General features: G+C 51.6%; 1 protein-coding gene across 1 annotated transcript in view; it reads left to right on the plus strand.

The window, feature by feature from the left end:
* GPR137B (G protein-coupled receptor 137B) overlaps positions 1–16,027 on the plus strand; it is a 45,480-nt gene that overhangs the window by 16,426 nt on the left and 13,027 nt on the right. The window contains exons 4-6 of the mRNA XM_045537034.1: positions 5,394–5,443; positions 13,090–13,312; positions 15,743–15,892. Of these exons, the coding sequence (XP_045392990.1) occupies positions 5,394–5,443; positions 13,090–13,312; positions 15,743–15,892 (423 nt within the window). The remainder of the gene's footprint in view (positions 1–5,393; positions 5,444–13,089; positions 13,313–15,742; positions 15,893–16,027) is intronic.

The following is a 16,027-nucleotide window of genomic DNA, read 5'->3' on the forward strand; positions in this document are numbered from 1 at the left end:
CGTCTGCCCACTTCCCCCTCCAGGGCCCTCCTCCTCCACCTCGATCCTGTCTGCTCGCCAGCATTGGATGCCGCCCCGGCCTCGAGCCCTGCATGCTTTGAGGCCCTGGCTACCGAAGGGGCCGCTCCTTGACCTCCTCCCTACTCTTTTTTGGTTTTATAACAGCGTTTTAAAAAAATCTTTTTTGAGACAGGGTCTCACTTTGTTGCCAAAGCTAGAGAGCAGTGGCTCTGTCACAGCTCACTGCAACCTCCAGCTGTTGGGCTCAGGCGATCCTCCTGCCTCAGCCTCCTGAGAAGCTGGGACTACAAGTATGCAGCACCACGCCTGGCTAATGTTTTAAATTTTTTGGTAGAAATGGGGTCTTGCTGTGCTGCCCAGGTTGGTCTCAAACTCCTGACCTCAAGCAGTCCTCTCACCTTGGCCTCCCAAAGTGCTGGGACTACGGGTGTGAGTCACTGCGCCCGGCCCATGACAGCTTTATTAAGATTCATGTTCCATACGATTCCCCCATTCAAAAGTGTACTGTGTTCAGACTTGTGTAGCCGTCACCACGGTCCCTTTTGGGACTTTTTTATCACCCCAAAAAGAAAGCCTGTGCCCAGTAGCAGTCAGTCCCCGTTTCTCCCCCGCTGTCCCCAGACCCAGGCATCCACTGCTCCGTGCTATGTCTGTGAGTTGCCTTTAAACACACACCTGCCTTCTCACCTGCTGTGTCCACCCAAGCCCAGGCCTTGGCTTCTGGCCCACACCCCGGGCCCCTGTCTTGTGGCACAGCCCTGGGTCTCTGTCCTGAAAGCCTCCGTGGTGCCCTGACCAGGGAAGGGGCGCCTTGACTGGCTTCAGACTGTCGCCTCCTGGCCTGGTCCACAGCCCGGCCCAGCTCCCTGGGCCACCTTCCCTGCTCAGCCCCTCACCCCTCCTCAAGGTCCTCACACCTCCCCACACCTTGTCACACCTCCTGACACCTGGTCACACTTCCTCACACTTCCCACACCTCCTCACACCTCTCACAGTTATCCCCCCTCGCACCGCTGTGGCCTGCTTGCTGACCCGCGTGGCCGTGTGTGTCCCCAGGACAGGGTCCCGCTCTTACTTCTCACAGTCTTGGGCCCAGCACTTGGCCTGGTGTCTGGTGCAGACTCGGTGCTCGTTGTCGGTTGATCCGGCTTGAACACCAGTCTGAAAGTTGGGACAATTTGAGTCTTTGGCCTCATTTATCCTTTAGCCCCTGTCACGTTCACCATCTTCCTCCTTTACGTGTTTGTCCCCTGCTTTTGCACCGGGCAGAGAGTGGCCGCGCTGCAGAACATGACAGCGACGTTAATCTTTTTCTGCCTCCCCTCGGGAGCCTCCGCCTCGTCCCCTCCAGCTCCTGCCGAGGTCGCTGGTCGCCGGGACAGGCTGGCGGAGACCTGCAGCCGGGTAGGGACTCCGGTGGCCTGAGCGGGAGTGGCCGGGAGGTTTGGCTCAAGCTCTGGACACGAATCCGTCTTTCCTGAAGCCCCTTGGAACACAGACAGGAGAGGGTAGCAGAGTGGGGATCTATTTTTTTTAAAACTTGGTTCAGACATTTATGCCCTTTAATTAATGAAGGCAACAATTGTGCTGAAATCATATCTCTATGTGTACTGATATTATCTATATAGTCAGTTATACACGTAGATAGTACCAGCACATATATACCATTCCAGTTGCAAATGCCAGGAATGCAAATATAACTGTAAGGAACTTAAGTTTACAGATTAACCTGGAGGATTAGGAAACATTTCTGAGCACAGCTTGAAGAGGCCCAGTTGGATTCAAGAGGCAATTGCCACAAATTATAAAGAATGGAGAGAGCTTTTAAAAACCACGGTCAAGGCCGGGCGCGGTGGCTCACGCCTGTAATCCTAGCACTCTGGGAGGCCGAGGCAGGAGGATCGCTCGAGGTCAGGAGTTCGAGACCAGCCTGAGCAAGAGCGAGACCCCGTGTCTACTAAAAATAGGAAGAAATTAGCTGGCCAACTAAAAAAATCTATATAGAAAAAATTAGCCGGGTATGGTGGCGCATGCCTGTAGTCCCAGCTACTCGGGAGGCTGAGGCAGGAGGATCGCTTAAGCCCAGGAGTTTGAGGTTGCCGAGGCTGACGCCACGGCACTCTAGCCCGGGTGACAGAGTGAAACTCTGTCTCCGAAAACAAACAAACAAAAAAATTAAAAACCACGGTCAAGGCTTTGATTTTGATGTTGTTGTTAGCACCGTGGCGTTGAGCTTGGGAGGATCAAAATGACTTATTGAATCTCAGGTTGTCCCTTTCCCTGCTGATGATTTTTTCCTTCCAAGCAGGGGTGTGGCCTTTACGATGAAATGAGTCTGGATCTGTGAGTGTCCCCCTCTGCGACTGCATAAGTCACTCTTCCATTGCGGGACTGAAGACCCCCGCGGGCCTCTCGTACTCAGTCCATTGCTTGATGTGCATTCATGTTCACGGGATAGAGGCTAAACATCGTCTTCAAGTTCGTGCTGCTTCTCGTTTGTTGTTGTTACTGCTGTTATTAAGGCTGCAGTGAACATTCCATCCGTACTTAGTTCCGCAGGGCAGTGTTTCCCAAACTCTGTTCCCTGGAACACTCGTTAGGAAGACTGTGAGTGGTCAAATACATTTGGAAAACTGCTGTAATCCCGTATGTTTCCCCTGAAGATTGACAACGTTAGCCATTTAAAGGCTCTGAGAATTCCTGCAAGGGAAGAAAAATGCTGCTTTCCTAGCAGTTTCTAAATTTGATCACACAGCGTTTATTTCCAGTGACGTTTATTACTAATTTCCAGTTCTGCTAGAACACCTTGAGAAGCCATGCCTCAGGTAAGATAGTCCAAGCGAGTTGGGCTGAGTTACTTACCCCCGAGTAAGCCCCGAGAAGGGTGGCAAAATATGAAAGCACAAGTCACATCTTCCCTCGACGAGGCCAAATAATTTTTTAATACTGTGGTTTCTTCTCCCTTCGATGTCTGGAGAAGCGGCTCTGTTGGCGGCACGTGTTGGAAGTTGGAGGTGGGGCCATCTGCGGACTCCGTGTTTCTCTGACCCGTGTTCTGACCCCCACATGCCAGCTCTGATTCATATGCCATCTGGTTATTGTGAACTCCTGCTTCAGTATGTTTTAGACGAATGATTGCAAAGCTATTCAAGAATATTAGGTCAGGCAGTTTTGTTCTCTTTAGATCAGTATTTCTCAAGCACTAGTCCTGGGGGGACTTCCTAAATGGGGGGGGGAGGCTTTTACGATGCAGATTCCTGGGCCCCACCCTGGACCTGCCGGATTGGAATCTCTGTACTGGGGCGGGGAATGGGATTTGTGTTTTTCACAAGTTCCCCAGGTGATTCTTATGCACATGTAAGTCCAAGAACGACCACAGAAGGTCCTCAGAAGAATGCCTTCTAGAAGGTTCCCGAGGGGAAATGGCTCCTCCCATTGCCTGGGTATTCTGGGAACTGGCCCGCAGAGTCACGCGTGGGTCCCCGCCTTGTGACATCTGCTGACAGATTTCCTGGGGTTACTTTCAAATCTCCCTCCCGTCCAGCAAACGGGTCTCCTCCTGCTTTCTCCTTAGACGAGGGGGCAACTGTATCTAACCCCTCGAGTGTCCCCATGGGTCTCAGAGCTGCCTGTCCCCTCTCCCCCGACCAGTCCCCGCTTGGCACTCGGTTGATTCCCCCTCAGGAGATAGGTTTCTGTCCCTTGGGCAGATCCCCAGAGCAGTGCCGTGTGCAGAGAGAGCTGAGAAGAGGGGACAAGCCAACGTGACAGGGGCGCTCACGAGGGCGAGGGGCCCAGGAGGGATGTGTGTTGGACGGGGTGGGCTTCAGGGGGCACAGGCCCAGGGCCGCAGGAAGAAAGGCCTGGAGGTCAGGGGCATGTAGGCGCTCCACAGGGAACTGTTGGCTTGGGACGTAAGGAATGTGCCTTACTTTCCCCCCAGCTTTGTGGAGGGGTAATTGACAAATAAAAATTGTGTATGTTCACATTGTGCAGTGTGCTGCCCTGACATACGTACACACAGTGGGACGATTCCCACAACGAGGCTGGTGAACGTCCCCGCCACGCCCATCACCCCCACCTTGTTTTAGTGGTGAGAACACTTAGGATCCGCTCCCTGGGCAAGTTGCAAGTACAGTTATTGCTCACGGGGGTCGCCGTGCGTGGAGGGTCGATCCCAGGACTTGCTCACCGTGCACAAACCCGGAGGACACTAGGCCTAGTGAAGTGAGCCCGGCACAGGAAGGCGAATACCGTGTGCTCACTTACAAGTGGGATCTAAGCAAGTTGAACTCGCAGAAACGGAGCGTGGAATGGTGGTTGTCAGGGGCTGGAGGTGGGTGGGCTGGATGTCACTCCAAGGGTCCAAACCTGTTGGAATACGGGGTTCTGATACTCGGCAGATCATCTCTGAAAAGATACCTTCTTCCTTCCGGTCTCCCTCACCCTTTCTTTTCTTCTCCAGTGCTGTCCTCCCCCCTACATTATTATTGATTGATTGATTGAGATAAGGCCTTGCTCTCTGGCCCAGGCTGGAGTGTGGTGACTCCATCCTAGCTCACTGCAGCCTCGGACTCTCGGGCTCAAGCGATCGATCCTCCTGGCTCAGCTTCCTGAGTAGCTGGGACTATAGGCGTGCGCCACCGTGGCCAGCTAATTTTAGAATATTTTGTAGAGATGGGATCTTGCTGTGCTGCCCAGGCTGGCCTCAAACTCCTGGCCTCAAGCGATCCTCCCGCCTTGACCTCCCAGAGCACCGGGATTGCAGGCGTGAGCCACCGCACCTGGCCGACAACCTGCTTTCTGTCTCCTCTCTGCCTTCTCAGAGGCCAGGCTCCGCGCTCGCTGTGCGTGGGAATTTCAGCAGTTGTGCGGGTTCTGAAGAGCCTGAGCAATTCCAGTCTGCAATGTTTCTCTCATAGAAAACAGCCCAGTTGGGTACTTCCATGGTCCAAAGACGTTTTATAATCTTAAACATACTGCAGAGTTTGAGGCCTGCGACACTTACTTTCAACAATGTTGATTTGGTGCCACCAAACATTCTAATAAAGAGGGTGGCCTGTTTATCTTAAATAGGAATCTTAAAATAAGAGGAAGCAGCTGGCAGGAGTAGACGAGTAACAGCTTTATTTCTGTTTTCCTTTTTAACCATTTTAACCGTTTTTTACATATCTTTCCTTTTAAAATTGTGTGCACGGCATAAGAAAGCATTTGGCGTGACAAACATTGTCACAAAACCTAGACCTCGCTTTCAGACGACGAGCCCCAGCACCTGGGTATAAAGGGAAAGAGGAGAACCCCAAGGGATGGTATCCGCTGGTGGGTGTCAGCGTGCCACACCCCCAACCTGCCGTGTTTTTCTGTCTTTGCAGGTGATTTTCAAAGCCAAGTCAAAGTATTCTCCAGAATTACTCAAGTACCGGTAAGTACCCGGGGTGTTCCTCTCCGTGATCGCAGGTCAAAGCATGCAGACGTGGAACCTGTCACTGCACTTGGGCTTTGCACACGCTGCTCCTCTGCGAGCCACTAGGTGCGGTCCTGCTTGCTCACTGCCCACAGATGTCGCATCCGTCGCCCGTGGGACTTGGCTCCCTGGCAGGGCTCCCTGGCTCCCGCAGCCTGCTTACCCTGTTGAGAAACAAGAGCCTGGTGCCTCTCCTAACCCCAGAGGAAATAGTCAGGAATAGAGTAGATGTGTGCTGTGTTGCTTCTAGACCTTTCCGAGGCACTTGAGAAGCGAAGGGCCTCAGCAGAAGGAAGCAGGGTGCCCTGAAGATGCCGGGTGCTCCTCCCTCCCCATCCCCCGCTCTGGCTGCAGGTGCAGCTCTGGGAGTACCTGGCTCCCCTCCTGGTGGCCTGAGCCCCCTTGTCGCCGGTTGCTGACGGCTGGGAGGCTCCCTGTTTTCTAGAACTCCTGCACCCGCTGTACAGTGGCCGTGACTTGCTACCCAGCCGCTTGCCGGGTGTCCATCTGGAGTTGTGACCATTCGGTAATTGGGCACCACAAGGAAGACGCATCGTTGGGACACACACACTCTGTTTGTAAAGATGTCTCAACACCGAAGCTTCCAGAATCAGGCAGAGCAGCATGTGCAACATGCTGACAGCATGGACCAGCTCTGCCAGGGCCACTGCGGGCTCAGGGAGTCGTGGGCATTTCGTGGAAGAAGAGGGTCTCATGCCAGGTGGGGTGTACAGGAGAGGCTTGTAATCTGGAGGGAACCTCTCAAGCTCTGTGCCAAATTTGTGTGAAGAGGTGCATTTTTGTGCTTTTTCTATGGAGGGGGGTCATAGTTTTCCCCAGATTTTCAACGAGGTCTGTGATGTCCCAAAAGCCTAGAACCAGTGGCTTCGCCAATGGTCACATTTGCCTGGAGCAGGGAAGGGGAAAAGGCCTCCGGAAGGGGCGAGGGGGCGCAGCGTGAGTCTGGGCACTCTGGCCTGCCTGCCCAGGAGAATACCACGGCCGCGGGCAGACGTTTCTGGAAAGGCAACTCTGGCCAGTTACCTTCTTGGGTCAAAATGAAAAAATCATGTGACTTTAAAATCTGTAATATGTACACATGAAAATTTATAAAAGACTTTTTGTTTACAATTCTGAAAGTGCAATATTTTAATCCCCAGTTTATAGCCAAGGAAACAAATTCAGAAAGCTGCTCTGAAGTTCAGAAAGTTAAGCGACGGTGCTCGGGCCCGGATGCAAGTCCTGAGATTCCTCGTCCTGTGCTTTGTTTTGTTTTTCGCCCAATCTTGCTACCTCCCTTCCCTACTTTTTGGGTTGTTCAGTTCTCGTTTCCACCGGACTATGTGATAGAACTTCGGCGTCGACTGTGAAATGATGCTGATCCTAAGGAAGGCAATGTAAAGTACAGGTTGAGTATCTCTAATCCTAAATCAGAAGTGTTTCAGATTTCAGATTTTTTTTTCTGATTTTTGGAATATTAACATATACACAGTGAGATATTTTGGGGATGGGACCCAAGGTTAAATACAAAATTTATTTATGTTTCATATACATCTTATACACCTGGCTTGAAGGTGATGTTTTATAATACTTTAAATAATTTTGTGCATGAAACAAAGGTTTTTTTTTTTTTTTGAGACAGAGTCTCACTTTGTTGCCCAGGCTAGAGTGAGTGCCATGGTGTCAGCCTAGCTCACAGCAACCTCAAACTCCTGGGCTTAAGCGATCCTACTGCCTCAGCCTCCCGAGTAGCTGGGACTACAGGCATGCGCCACCATGCCTGGCTAATTTTTTCTATATATATTTTTCAGTTGGCCATATAATTTCTTTCTATTTTTAGTAGAGACGGGGTCTCACTCTTGCTCAGGCTGGTCTCGAACTCTTGACCTTGAGTGATCCACCTGCCTTGGCCTCCCAGAGTGCTAGGATTACAGGCATGAGCCACCGCGCCCGGCCGAAACAAAGTTTTGACTGTGGCCCATCCCATACATTTCAGGTGTGGACTCTTCCAATCATGGCATCATGTTGATGCTCAAAAAGTTGCAGACTTTAGAGCATTTCAGATTTGGGATTTTCAACCTGTGGTAAATCCACGTAGACAATTCCCTGTCTTCTCGGGTAGCAAACCAGCTAGCCTTCCCTCTGCATCCGTAATCTTTGCCTCCCAACCCCTCAGCCAGAACGCAGGTCAAAGTATGAGTGAAGATTGGGGTGATGGGAGAACACGCTGATGGGATCGTGGAACTGATGTCATCTTGAAATTGGTTGAGGGCTGGGGTCATTAGGTATCTTCTAGAAGTGGAATGTGAGAGCTCTGGTCAGAAAGAAAATGGTTTAAAAAGTTTTCAGCCCCCGAGCACTGGGTGGGGTCTCCAGGTGAGAAAACGTATGCATGGAGACTGTCCCTGCTTGATCTTTGAAGCAGAACACACCCCGGAGACAGGCGGTGCTGATGGGGCTGTTTTTATTGGGAGGGGATTTGCAGAGATGAAGGCAGACGATGGGGAGAACTACAGGTGGGTCCAGATGTTAAAAGCTTGATGTTTCTCACAGTTCTGGAGGCTGGGAAGAAGAAAAAAAAAAAGTGAGATGTTTGGACCAGAGAGGGTAGAAGGTTCCTTGAAGGAGGGGGGTAGACGTTTCAAAGGGAAAAACCTGTTAACTCAGACCTGATAATTTCATTGCCGAGTAGAAAGAAATGCTAGGAATTTATTCATGTGTAGGCACATCTTTAATCTCATCTGTTTAACTACCTGTTTCTCTTAAACCAGATGCCACTTAGAAACATTGCAGGCCACGATGTATCCCTTGAGATGTCTTGGCAATGTTGGCTTCTAAATAGACTGACATCCCCAATGTAATCATGACTCATTTGAAATGCAACCCGAGCCATTAGTGTAGAACTAGTTGAAACTTCCCACCCCAAGCTATTCCTGTAGCAATGCATTGTTTTTGGATATAATTTCTATCCGGCCCAGCCAAGAATCCCTTTATTTTTTTCACTTAAAGCCCCCCCTTCCCCTCCCACACCAGCTAGCTGGCAGTTTTGCTGGGGTGGGTCCCAGGTTGGTTCGTGTTTTTCTCCTCCTGCAGTCTATGTGTTTCCATCTCTTTGGTTTGGGAAATGTGAACACTGGGCATGCGAGTGCTCGAGAGGACTTTGGTTTTAAACATTTTCAACTGTTTGCCCTCCATCTTTGACTTTTTTTAATAAACAAAAAACATATCATAAGCCAGGATTTGCTATTCCCTTTCTTTAAGAAACTTAACCTTTACAATAGGCACCAAAGTACTCTGGTGTTGGGGAACGGGCAGCATGCATGTCCCGCATCCCGTCTCTGCGGGCTGCTTTGAACACTCATTGTCTCTGCACTTGGTGACCAGGACGCTGACCCTCCAGTCTCACAAGCCCTGTGTCCTTCCCAGACGCTGGGTCATGCGATTTTCTTTTCCTTTTGTCTTTCCTGTCGTCATGCCAGGATGAGCTGTTTGTCCTGAGCCTATGGCTTGGGTTGAACAGAGGTAGTTTTGGGGCAACGTACAAAACTCTGTTCCTATGGCAACATACTTTTTGGGTACCGTCTACTCTGGCCCCCTCTTTAAAACTCACTCTCGACACCTCCAGATCTCTCCCCTTCTACCGCAGCTGAAGGTCTGTGGGGAAAAGGTTAGACTTGGAAGGGTAATTTCAGTTTATGAAAGGGTTGCAGGCTTATTTGGGAAAAAAATTATAAAATGGAACTTGAAATTTTGGTACTATAGATATGTGAAAAAAAATAAATCTACTGAACTCCTCTTCCTCCCGATATAAATCCCCTTCAGCCCTAAGGAGATTGGAAGATGTATTCCATTGCAGGTTTTATATACATTTCCTAGGACAAAGTTGAGGTTTAGGTACAATTCTGCATCTTGACTTTTTAAGTTAATGTTAGATCATTCATATTTTTTTTCCATGTTGTCTCCAATCTCCCAGCAGAGCCTGGTTATTTAAGATAGTCACAGACTTCCGTTTGGGAGGCTAAGCGAAGCCTCCTAAAGGCTCAGAGAATAGGATTTGAAAGAAATCAAAGGAGGAGGAAGGTTTCAGGCAGAAAAGTCAGCTTGCGTGAGACAGGGCGCTGGGGAGACAGGGCACTGGGGACGCATGGGTGGGTCTGGGGACCTGGGGTAGGCTGGCTTAATTAGCACGTGGGGGGTCCATAGACGCATCCGCCTGTGGATTGGAGGGTGCGAGGCCGGGGTTCGGGGTGGAGGTGAATCAGGGACTGTACATTAGTTCTGGCCAGAGGCACGAGGTGGTGTCGTGAGGCTGTCGTGGGAGGCCCAGACGGGAGAGTGGGAGTGAAGAATCTGTTGACTTTGACGGATGGGGTCAGGGTGGGATCAAAGACGACTTTCAGGAGTCTGTGAAAAGTGATGGTGCCTTTAACAGAAATAGGAGGACTTAGAGACATGTTCGAGGGGGGACGTTGGGAACTGAGTCCGGGGCTCGGGGCGGGGTGCGGTGGCTTTGGACCAGAGATCTCAGAACTTGGCTGTACGAAAGTCGTGGGAGAAGCTGGAGGAGGGAGCCTATTTCCCAAGGAAGAGAGTGTGGAGCAGAGAGCCCAGGACGTCCTTCTTTTGGAGAAAGAGGAGGAGGAAGAGGAACCGGGGCCATTTGGGGACAAGGCGGTGGGCCCCAGGGAGATTGGGAAGGACGGAGGCCAAGAGAGGCCCTTTGAGGCCAGTGAGGAGGTGGTGGGGCCTGGGAGGACACAGGGTCAGCAGGGGGATGAGCGGAGCCCATTCATGAGGGCTGTGCGTGGTGATGAGGGGAGGTGAAGGCTTTTTCTAGAAGTTGTTGAAGAAAGGAGGGGCTAGGGTGAAACATGGAGGCACTGAAGGTTGAGGACAAGAGAGAAAAGAAAGCAGAGAAGGAAGGTTTGGGTCCCCTTGAATTCTCCCAAGAACTCTTTGAGGCAAGAACAGAGTCACATCTCTACTGGAGAGATGAGGAGACTGCAGTTCAGAGTGGCCCACAGGCACTCATGATGTCGCAGCTCTCCCTGCATCTCACACCCTCTGTGTCACGCTGGGCAGGCGAGGGAAGGAAGAGGATGGAGTGGAGGCTGATGACATGCTGCAGAAGCCAAGAGGGAAGAAGGAGAGCAGGGAGCCACACCCCACTGCCAGCAGCAGTGCCACACTGAATGGGGTGTTATGGCAGGTTTCCTTGCCTTTATCCTTTTGGTACTTTCCCAGTGTCCACTGGCGGTCTTGCATTGCTTCCATAATGAAGAAAGAAGAGTAAGAATTTACATCCGCAATTTCATTATATAGTTGACCCCCCAAACAACACAGGGGTTGGGGCTAGAGTGCTGTGGCGTCAGCCTAGCTCACAGCAACCTCAAACTCCTGGGCTCAAGCGATCCTCCTGCCTCAGCCTCCCAAGTAGCTGGGACTACAGGCAGGCACCACCATGCCCGGCTAACTTTTTCTGTATATTTTTAATTGTCCAGCTAATTTCTTTCTATTTTTTTTTTTTGGTAGAGACGGGGTCTCACTCTTGCTCAGGCTGGTCTCAAACTCCTGACCTCGAGCAAACCTCCCGCCTCGGCCTCCCAAATGTTAGGATTACAGGTGTGAGCCACCACGCCCGGCCTTAAGTTTGACTTTTGAGTCCCCCAGAACTTTCCTCATAGCCTACTGTTGACCAGAAGCGTTCCCAGGAACATAAATAGTCCATTACTTACTTTGTGTGTTTTATGAATTACATGCCGTATTCTTACAATAAAGCAAGCTGGAGAAAAGGAAATGTCATTAAGAAAAACTTCAGGAAGAGAAAATGTATTTCCTGCTCGTTGAGTGGAGGTGGATCATCATAAAAAGGTCTTCGGCCTCGTCGTCCTCACGTTGAGTGGCTGAGGAGGAGGGGGGTCGGTCTTGCTGTCTCCGGGCGGCAGGGGCAGGAGAAAGTCCTCGTATCCGTGGAGCCCACAGTTCAAACCGTGTTGGTCGAGGGTCAGCTGGGTTTCAAGCAACACCCACAAGGAAGCGGCTGGAAAAGACAAGTGGCCACACTGTGCCTCTCCAGAGGCCAGCTGCTGTCACCGTGCGGAATGCGCGTGCACACTGCCGAGGGGCCAGAGACAGGAGGGCTGCGCCAGCAGGTTCTGGATGTTTCCAACTTGTGCTCCGCACAAAAGCATGGCAGATAACAATAAAACAAGAAAAACAGAGCTTTTGAGGAACCAGAATACAGATTTTTGGTGACTCCCAGATGGCCCTGCCTTTGTCTCTTCTCTCTGCATGGCCCCCGATTGCCGACCACTGTGAGGACATGGCCGGGCATCTGTGAGACCCAGAACGACTTCCGATCAGCCCGGCACTCGGTGCTCCGCGGGCGTCTCTCGGAGGCCCAGGGCCCAGATCACCTGGAGCTCTAGAGAGGAGGACGCGGGGGCTTAGCCTGGTCAGGGGACTCAACCAGGGTCACCAGCAAACGTCATAGTTTCCTGGTCCTGACCTCCCAGCAGCCCAGGCACGCTGTGGGCATCACAGCAGGTTTCAGGAAGGGCAGACAGACCCCTGCCTTAAGTGCACCGTGTTCCACGTTGCCGGATGATCCTGACCGTAGAGACATGAAATGTGAAGCAAAGAATGTGTCTTAGGGCCGGGCGCGGTGGCTCACGCCTGTCATCCTAGCACTCTGGGAGGCCGAGGTGGGAGGATCGCTCGAGGTTAGGAGTTCGAGACCAGCCTGAGCAAGAGCGAGACCCGGTCTCTACTAAAAATAGAAAGAAATTATATGGACAGCTAAAATTATATATATAGAAAAATTAGCCGGGCATGGTGGCGCATGCCTGTAGTCCCAGCTACTCGGGAGGCTGAGGCAGGAGGATTGCTTGAGCCCAGGAGTTTGAGGTTGCTGTGAGTGAGGCTGACGCCACGGCACTCTAGCCCGGGCGACAGAGTGAGACTCTGTCTCAACAACAACAACAAAAAGTGGCCGGGGAAGTGGGCAGTCGCTGCAGCAGGTTTTAATCACAGTGCCAGCTCCACCCGATGGTGAACGCTCCTGGACTCCAGTAGTGACTTTTTGGGTATAAAATACACTAAACATATATGTTATCTCCCTGTGCAAATAGATGTCTCGCCAACAACCTTCGAGGTAGGTGTTATTTACTCTTATTTCCAGGTGACGAGACTAAGGCTCAAAGAGGCTGCATGTTGTCCCAGTCTCGCTGTGACAGTGCAGGACCGTGAGACGCACGTGCAGCCCCGACTCCGGGCTGGCGCTCTGCACTCCTGCGTGTCCCTGTGAGCAGGGGACACCCATGGGGTGCTCACGCCGGCCAACACGTGCGAGTTCTCAGTCCCATAGGCCACCAAAGAGGGGTTCAGAGAGGTAAAGGACCTTCCAGAGGCACGATTTGGGGCCAGTTTGTAGTTCAAATCCGGGAACGTCTCCTGCCAAGGGCCAGGCTCTTAAATCTTGTTACCTTTGGTGACACGTGTCTGCTGGTGGCAGTTGTTCAAAAGCTGTCGCAGTGTCCTAGGTTAACGAGGAAGCGCGGCGGGCGTGCAGGGCACGGCCCCTGACTCCCTCTCGTCCTTCCCAGGTTGCCGCTCTACCTGGCCTCGCTCTTCATCAGCCTCGTGTTCCTGTTGGTGAATTTAACCTGTGCCGTGCTGGTGAAGACGGGCAATTGGGAGAGGAAAGTCATCGTCTCCGTGCGAGTGGCCATTAACGACACGCTCTTCGTGCTGTGCGCCGTCTCTCTCTCCGTCTGTCTCTACAAAATCTCCAAGATGTCCTTGGCCAACATCTACTTGGAATCCAAGGTAGGGCAGAAACGTGGTCGCGATCCCTCCCGTGACACTTGTTCTGACAGTAGTTGGCTGGTTTGCAAACAGGACACGGCAAAGCGCTTTCGCACCCGACGTCCTGCCGGTGATCAGCCATGCTGTGGCGGCCACGACACGGTGGAATGTAGCCCGCTGAACTTGGCGTGCCAGAGAGTTCCATTCCTGATGGCTTAGAGTGCGTTGGTGTGCGCAGCAGGGAGCTGAGTCTCTGATTTACACATACAGTGATTTAAGCTGCATTTTAAGGAGTGAGTGGCATTGATTGTACTAATAACATTAATAGCAGACACCTATCTAGTGTGGACTGTGTTCCAGACACTTTTTTGTTTTGTTTTTGGAGGCAGGTTCTTGCTCTGTCACTCAGACTAGAGCGCAATGAGTGTGATCATAGCTCACAGCAACCTCAAACTCCTGGGCTCAAGCGATCTTCCTGTCTCAGCCTCCCGAGTAGCTGGGACTACAGGCATGTGCCATCACGCCCAGCTAATGTTTTAATTTTTTGTAGAGATGGGGTCTTGCTATGTTGCCCCAGGCTGGTCTTGAACTCCTGTCCTCAAGTGATTCTCCTGCCTTGGCCTCCCAAAATGCTAGGGTTAGAAGTGTGAGCCACCACACCGGGCCCCGGGCACTTCTATAAGCACTTGACTAATTTTGAGTATAAACCGATGTGATCCTCACAACTCTCTGGGAGTAGGTAGTATTTTAATCCCCACTTTATAGATAAGGAAACTGAGGCACAGAGAAGTCAAGTGGCTTGCCCCACGTCACACAGCTAGTAGGTGCGAAGCTGAGGTTCACACCCAGCAGCAGCTGCGGAGGCTGATTCAGGCTCGTGCCCGGACTGGCTGTGCCCACGAGCAGCTTCTCGCTCGGGACAGCACTCCCCTCCTGGTGATCGTCCAGAGACGGAGCCAGACAGGACGTGGGATGGAAACTTCTGGCCCATTTTCCTTCACTCTGTGCGTGGCCGCCTGGAATCTCCATTTCCCCAGAGGCATGAAGAAGGGCAACTATGCGAATACGCCGCGGGGCCAAAGTGCTTCCGATTGGCCCTGTCCCCTGACTTCCCTTCATTGACAGACTCTGAACCTGAGCCCAGGAGCCTCCTAAGCAGGGGGGTTGGGGACCTGACCCCTGCCCGGACACCTCGCCTCTCCGGGCCTTGCTTCTGTCACTTGTGGAGGGGTCGAGTGATTTCTCCAGCTCCTCTGCTTCCAGAATTCAGCCTGTGACACAGCTCCGTGGCCACCTTCTTTGCCGGGAGTCCCATCTGGCCATAATATATTTTTGGTCTGAAGACTGTGGGCAGCTCTGTCTCCCTCAATCTTGTGTCTTTAGTAGGATCAGGAATTAAAGTCTGGTCCTCTAACTTCAAAAATATAAAGCCTCAATCAGGATATCCTGTGATTTAGCCAGACTCTTGGAAATCCCTAAAGTTAGTGCACTAGAATAGTTTTTTTTTGTTGTTTATAAATGTTGGTGAATTTTCAACTTGATGTTGCCCCAACTTTATCTGTTTCATTGTCTCCCGTACAGGGGATATTCAAAGCCTTTAGCAACAGAACTGCAGCTTTTAACAGGAAGGGGTTAAATCATAGATTGTCCAAATACCATTGAGCTCACCCCCGGGTTACATGCACAAGCTAACAGAGCACTACTGGCAAAATAAAATAATATGCTGGATTTAGTTAATGACTGACTTCCGAAGGCAAAACTCAAAAATCCGTTTGAGATTTCTGGTCGTGTTTATTGTTTCGAGCTAGGGGTCTCTGAACTGACTTTGGAAATTGGTAGATTCCTAAAGCAGGGCATGAAGTACTGACTGCCGGGTGATTCCAAGCCCAGTGTCACACCGGGACTCCTGTATTCTCAGCCTCAAAGACTCTGGGTTTTGAGGCTGTGCTCCCTGCCCACAGCACTGTCCCTCTGAGATTGTTTACTTGTCCCCCTTGACCCGAGAGGATCCTCTGGGAGCTGAGCAGGGGCAGTTAGAGGCTTAACAAAATAATCCATCTGGCTTTCTTGCACTTACAATCCAGGCCTTGGGCAAACGGCCCGTATTTTAACCCTTTGTTAAAAGCATCTCTAAACCAAGTTCCAAGGTCTGTATGAAGGTGACTTGAAATTGTAGGCAGGAGCATGGATGAGGCAAGGTTTGGGGTGGGGTTTGAGGCCCAAGGGTGGAGGCTGTCGCAGGAGACCCGACGAGACGGCAGAGCCTCTGAGATTTTCGGTCATGTTTATTGTTTCGAGCTCTAGGGGTCTTTGAACTGACTTTGGAAATTGGTAGCAGGGCATGAACTACTGACGGCCGGAGGCTTACTGGGCCGACACCAGGCAGGGTCTGGGGCAGGGGCTGCTGTCCTGCACCTGGAGCGGCCACCCCTCCTGCTCCCTCTTTTCCAGGGCTCCTCCGTGTGTCAAGTGACCGCCATCGGTGTCACCGTGATACTGCTGTACACCTCCCGGGCCTGCTACAACCTGTTCATCTTATCGTTCTCTCAGAACAAGAACGTCCATTCCTTTGATTACGACTGGTACAATGTGTCAGACCAGGTCAGTGGAGGGGCCCTGGGTGGGAATTTCCAGAACAGGGACTACAGTTGTCCCTCAGTGTCCCCCGGGCATTGGTTCCAGGACCCCCGGGGACACCAGAATCTGCACGTGCTCAAGCCCCTGATATAGAATGGT

Source organism: Lemur catta, chromosome 25 (genome assembly GCF_020740605.2).
Source record: "Lemur catta isolate mLemCat1 chromosome 25, mLemCat1.pri, whole genome shotgun sequence".
Taxonomy (NCBI): Eukaryota; Metazoa; Chordata; class Mammalia; order Primates; family Lemuridae; genus Lemur; species Lemur catta.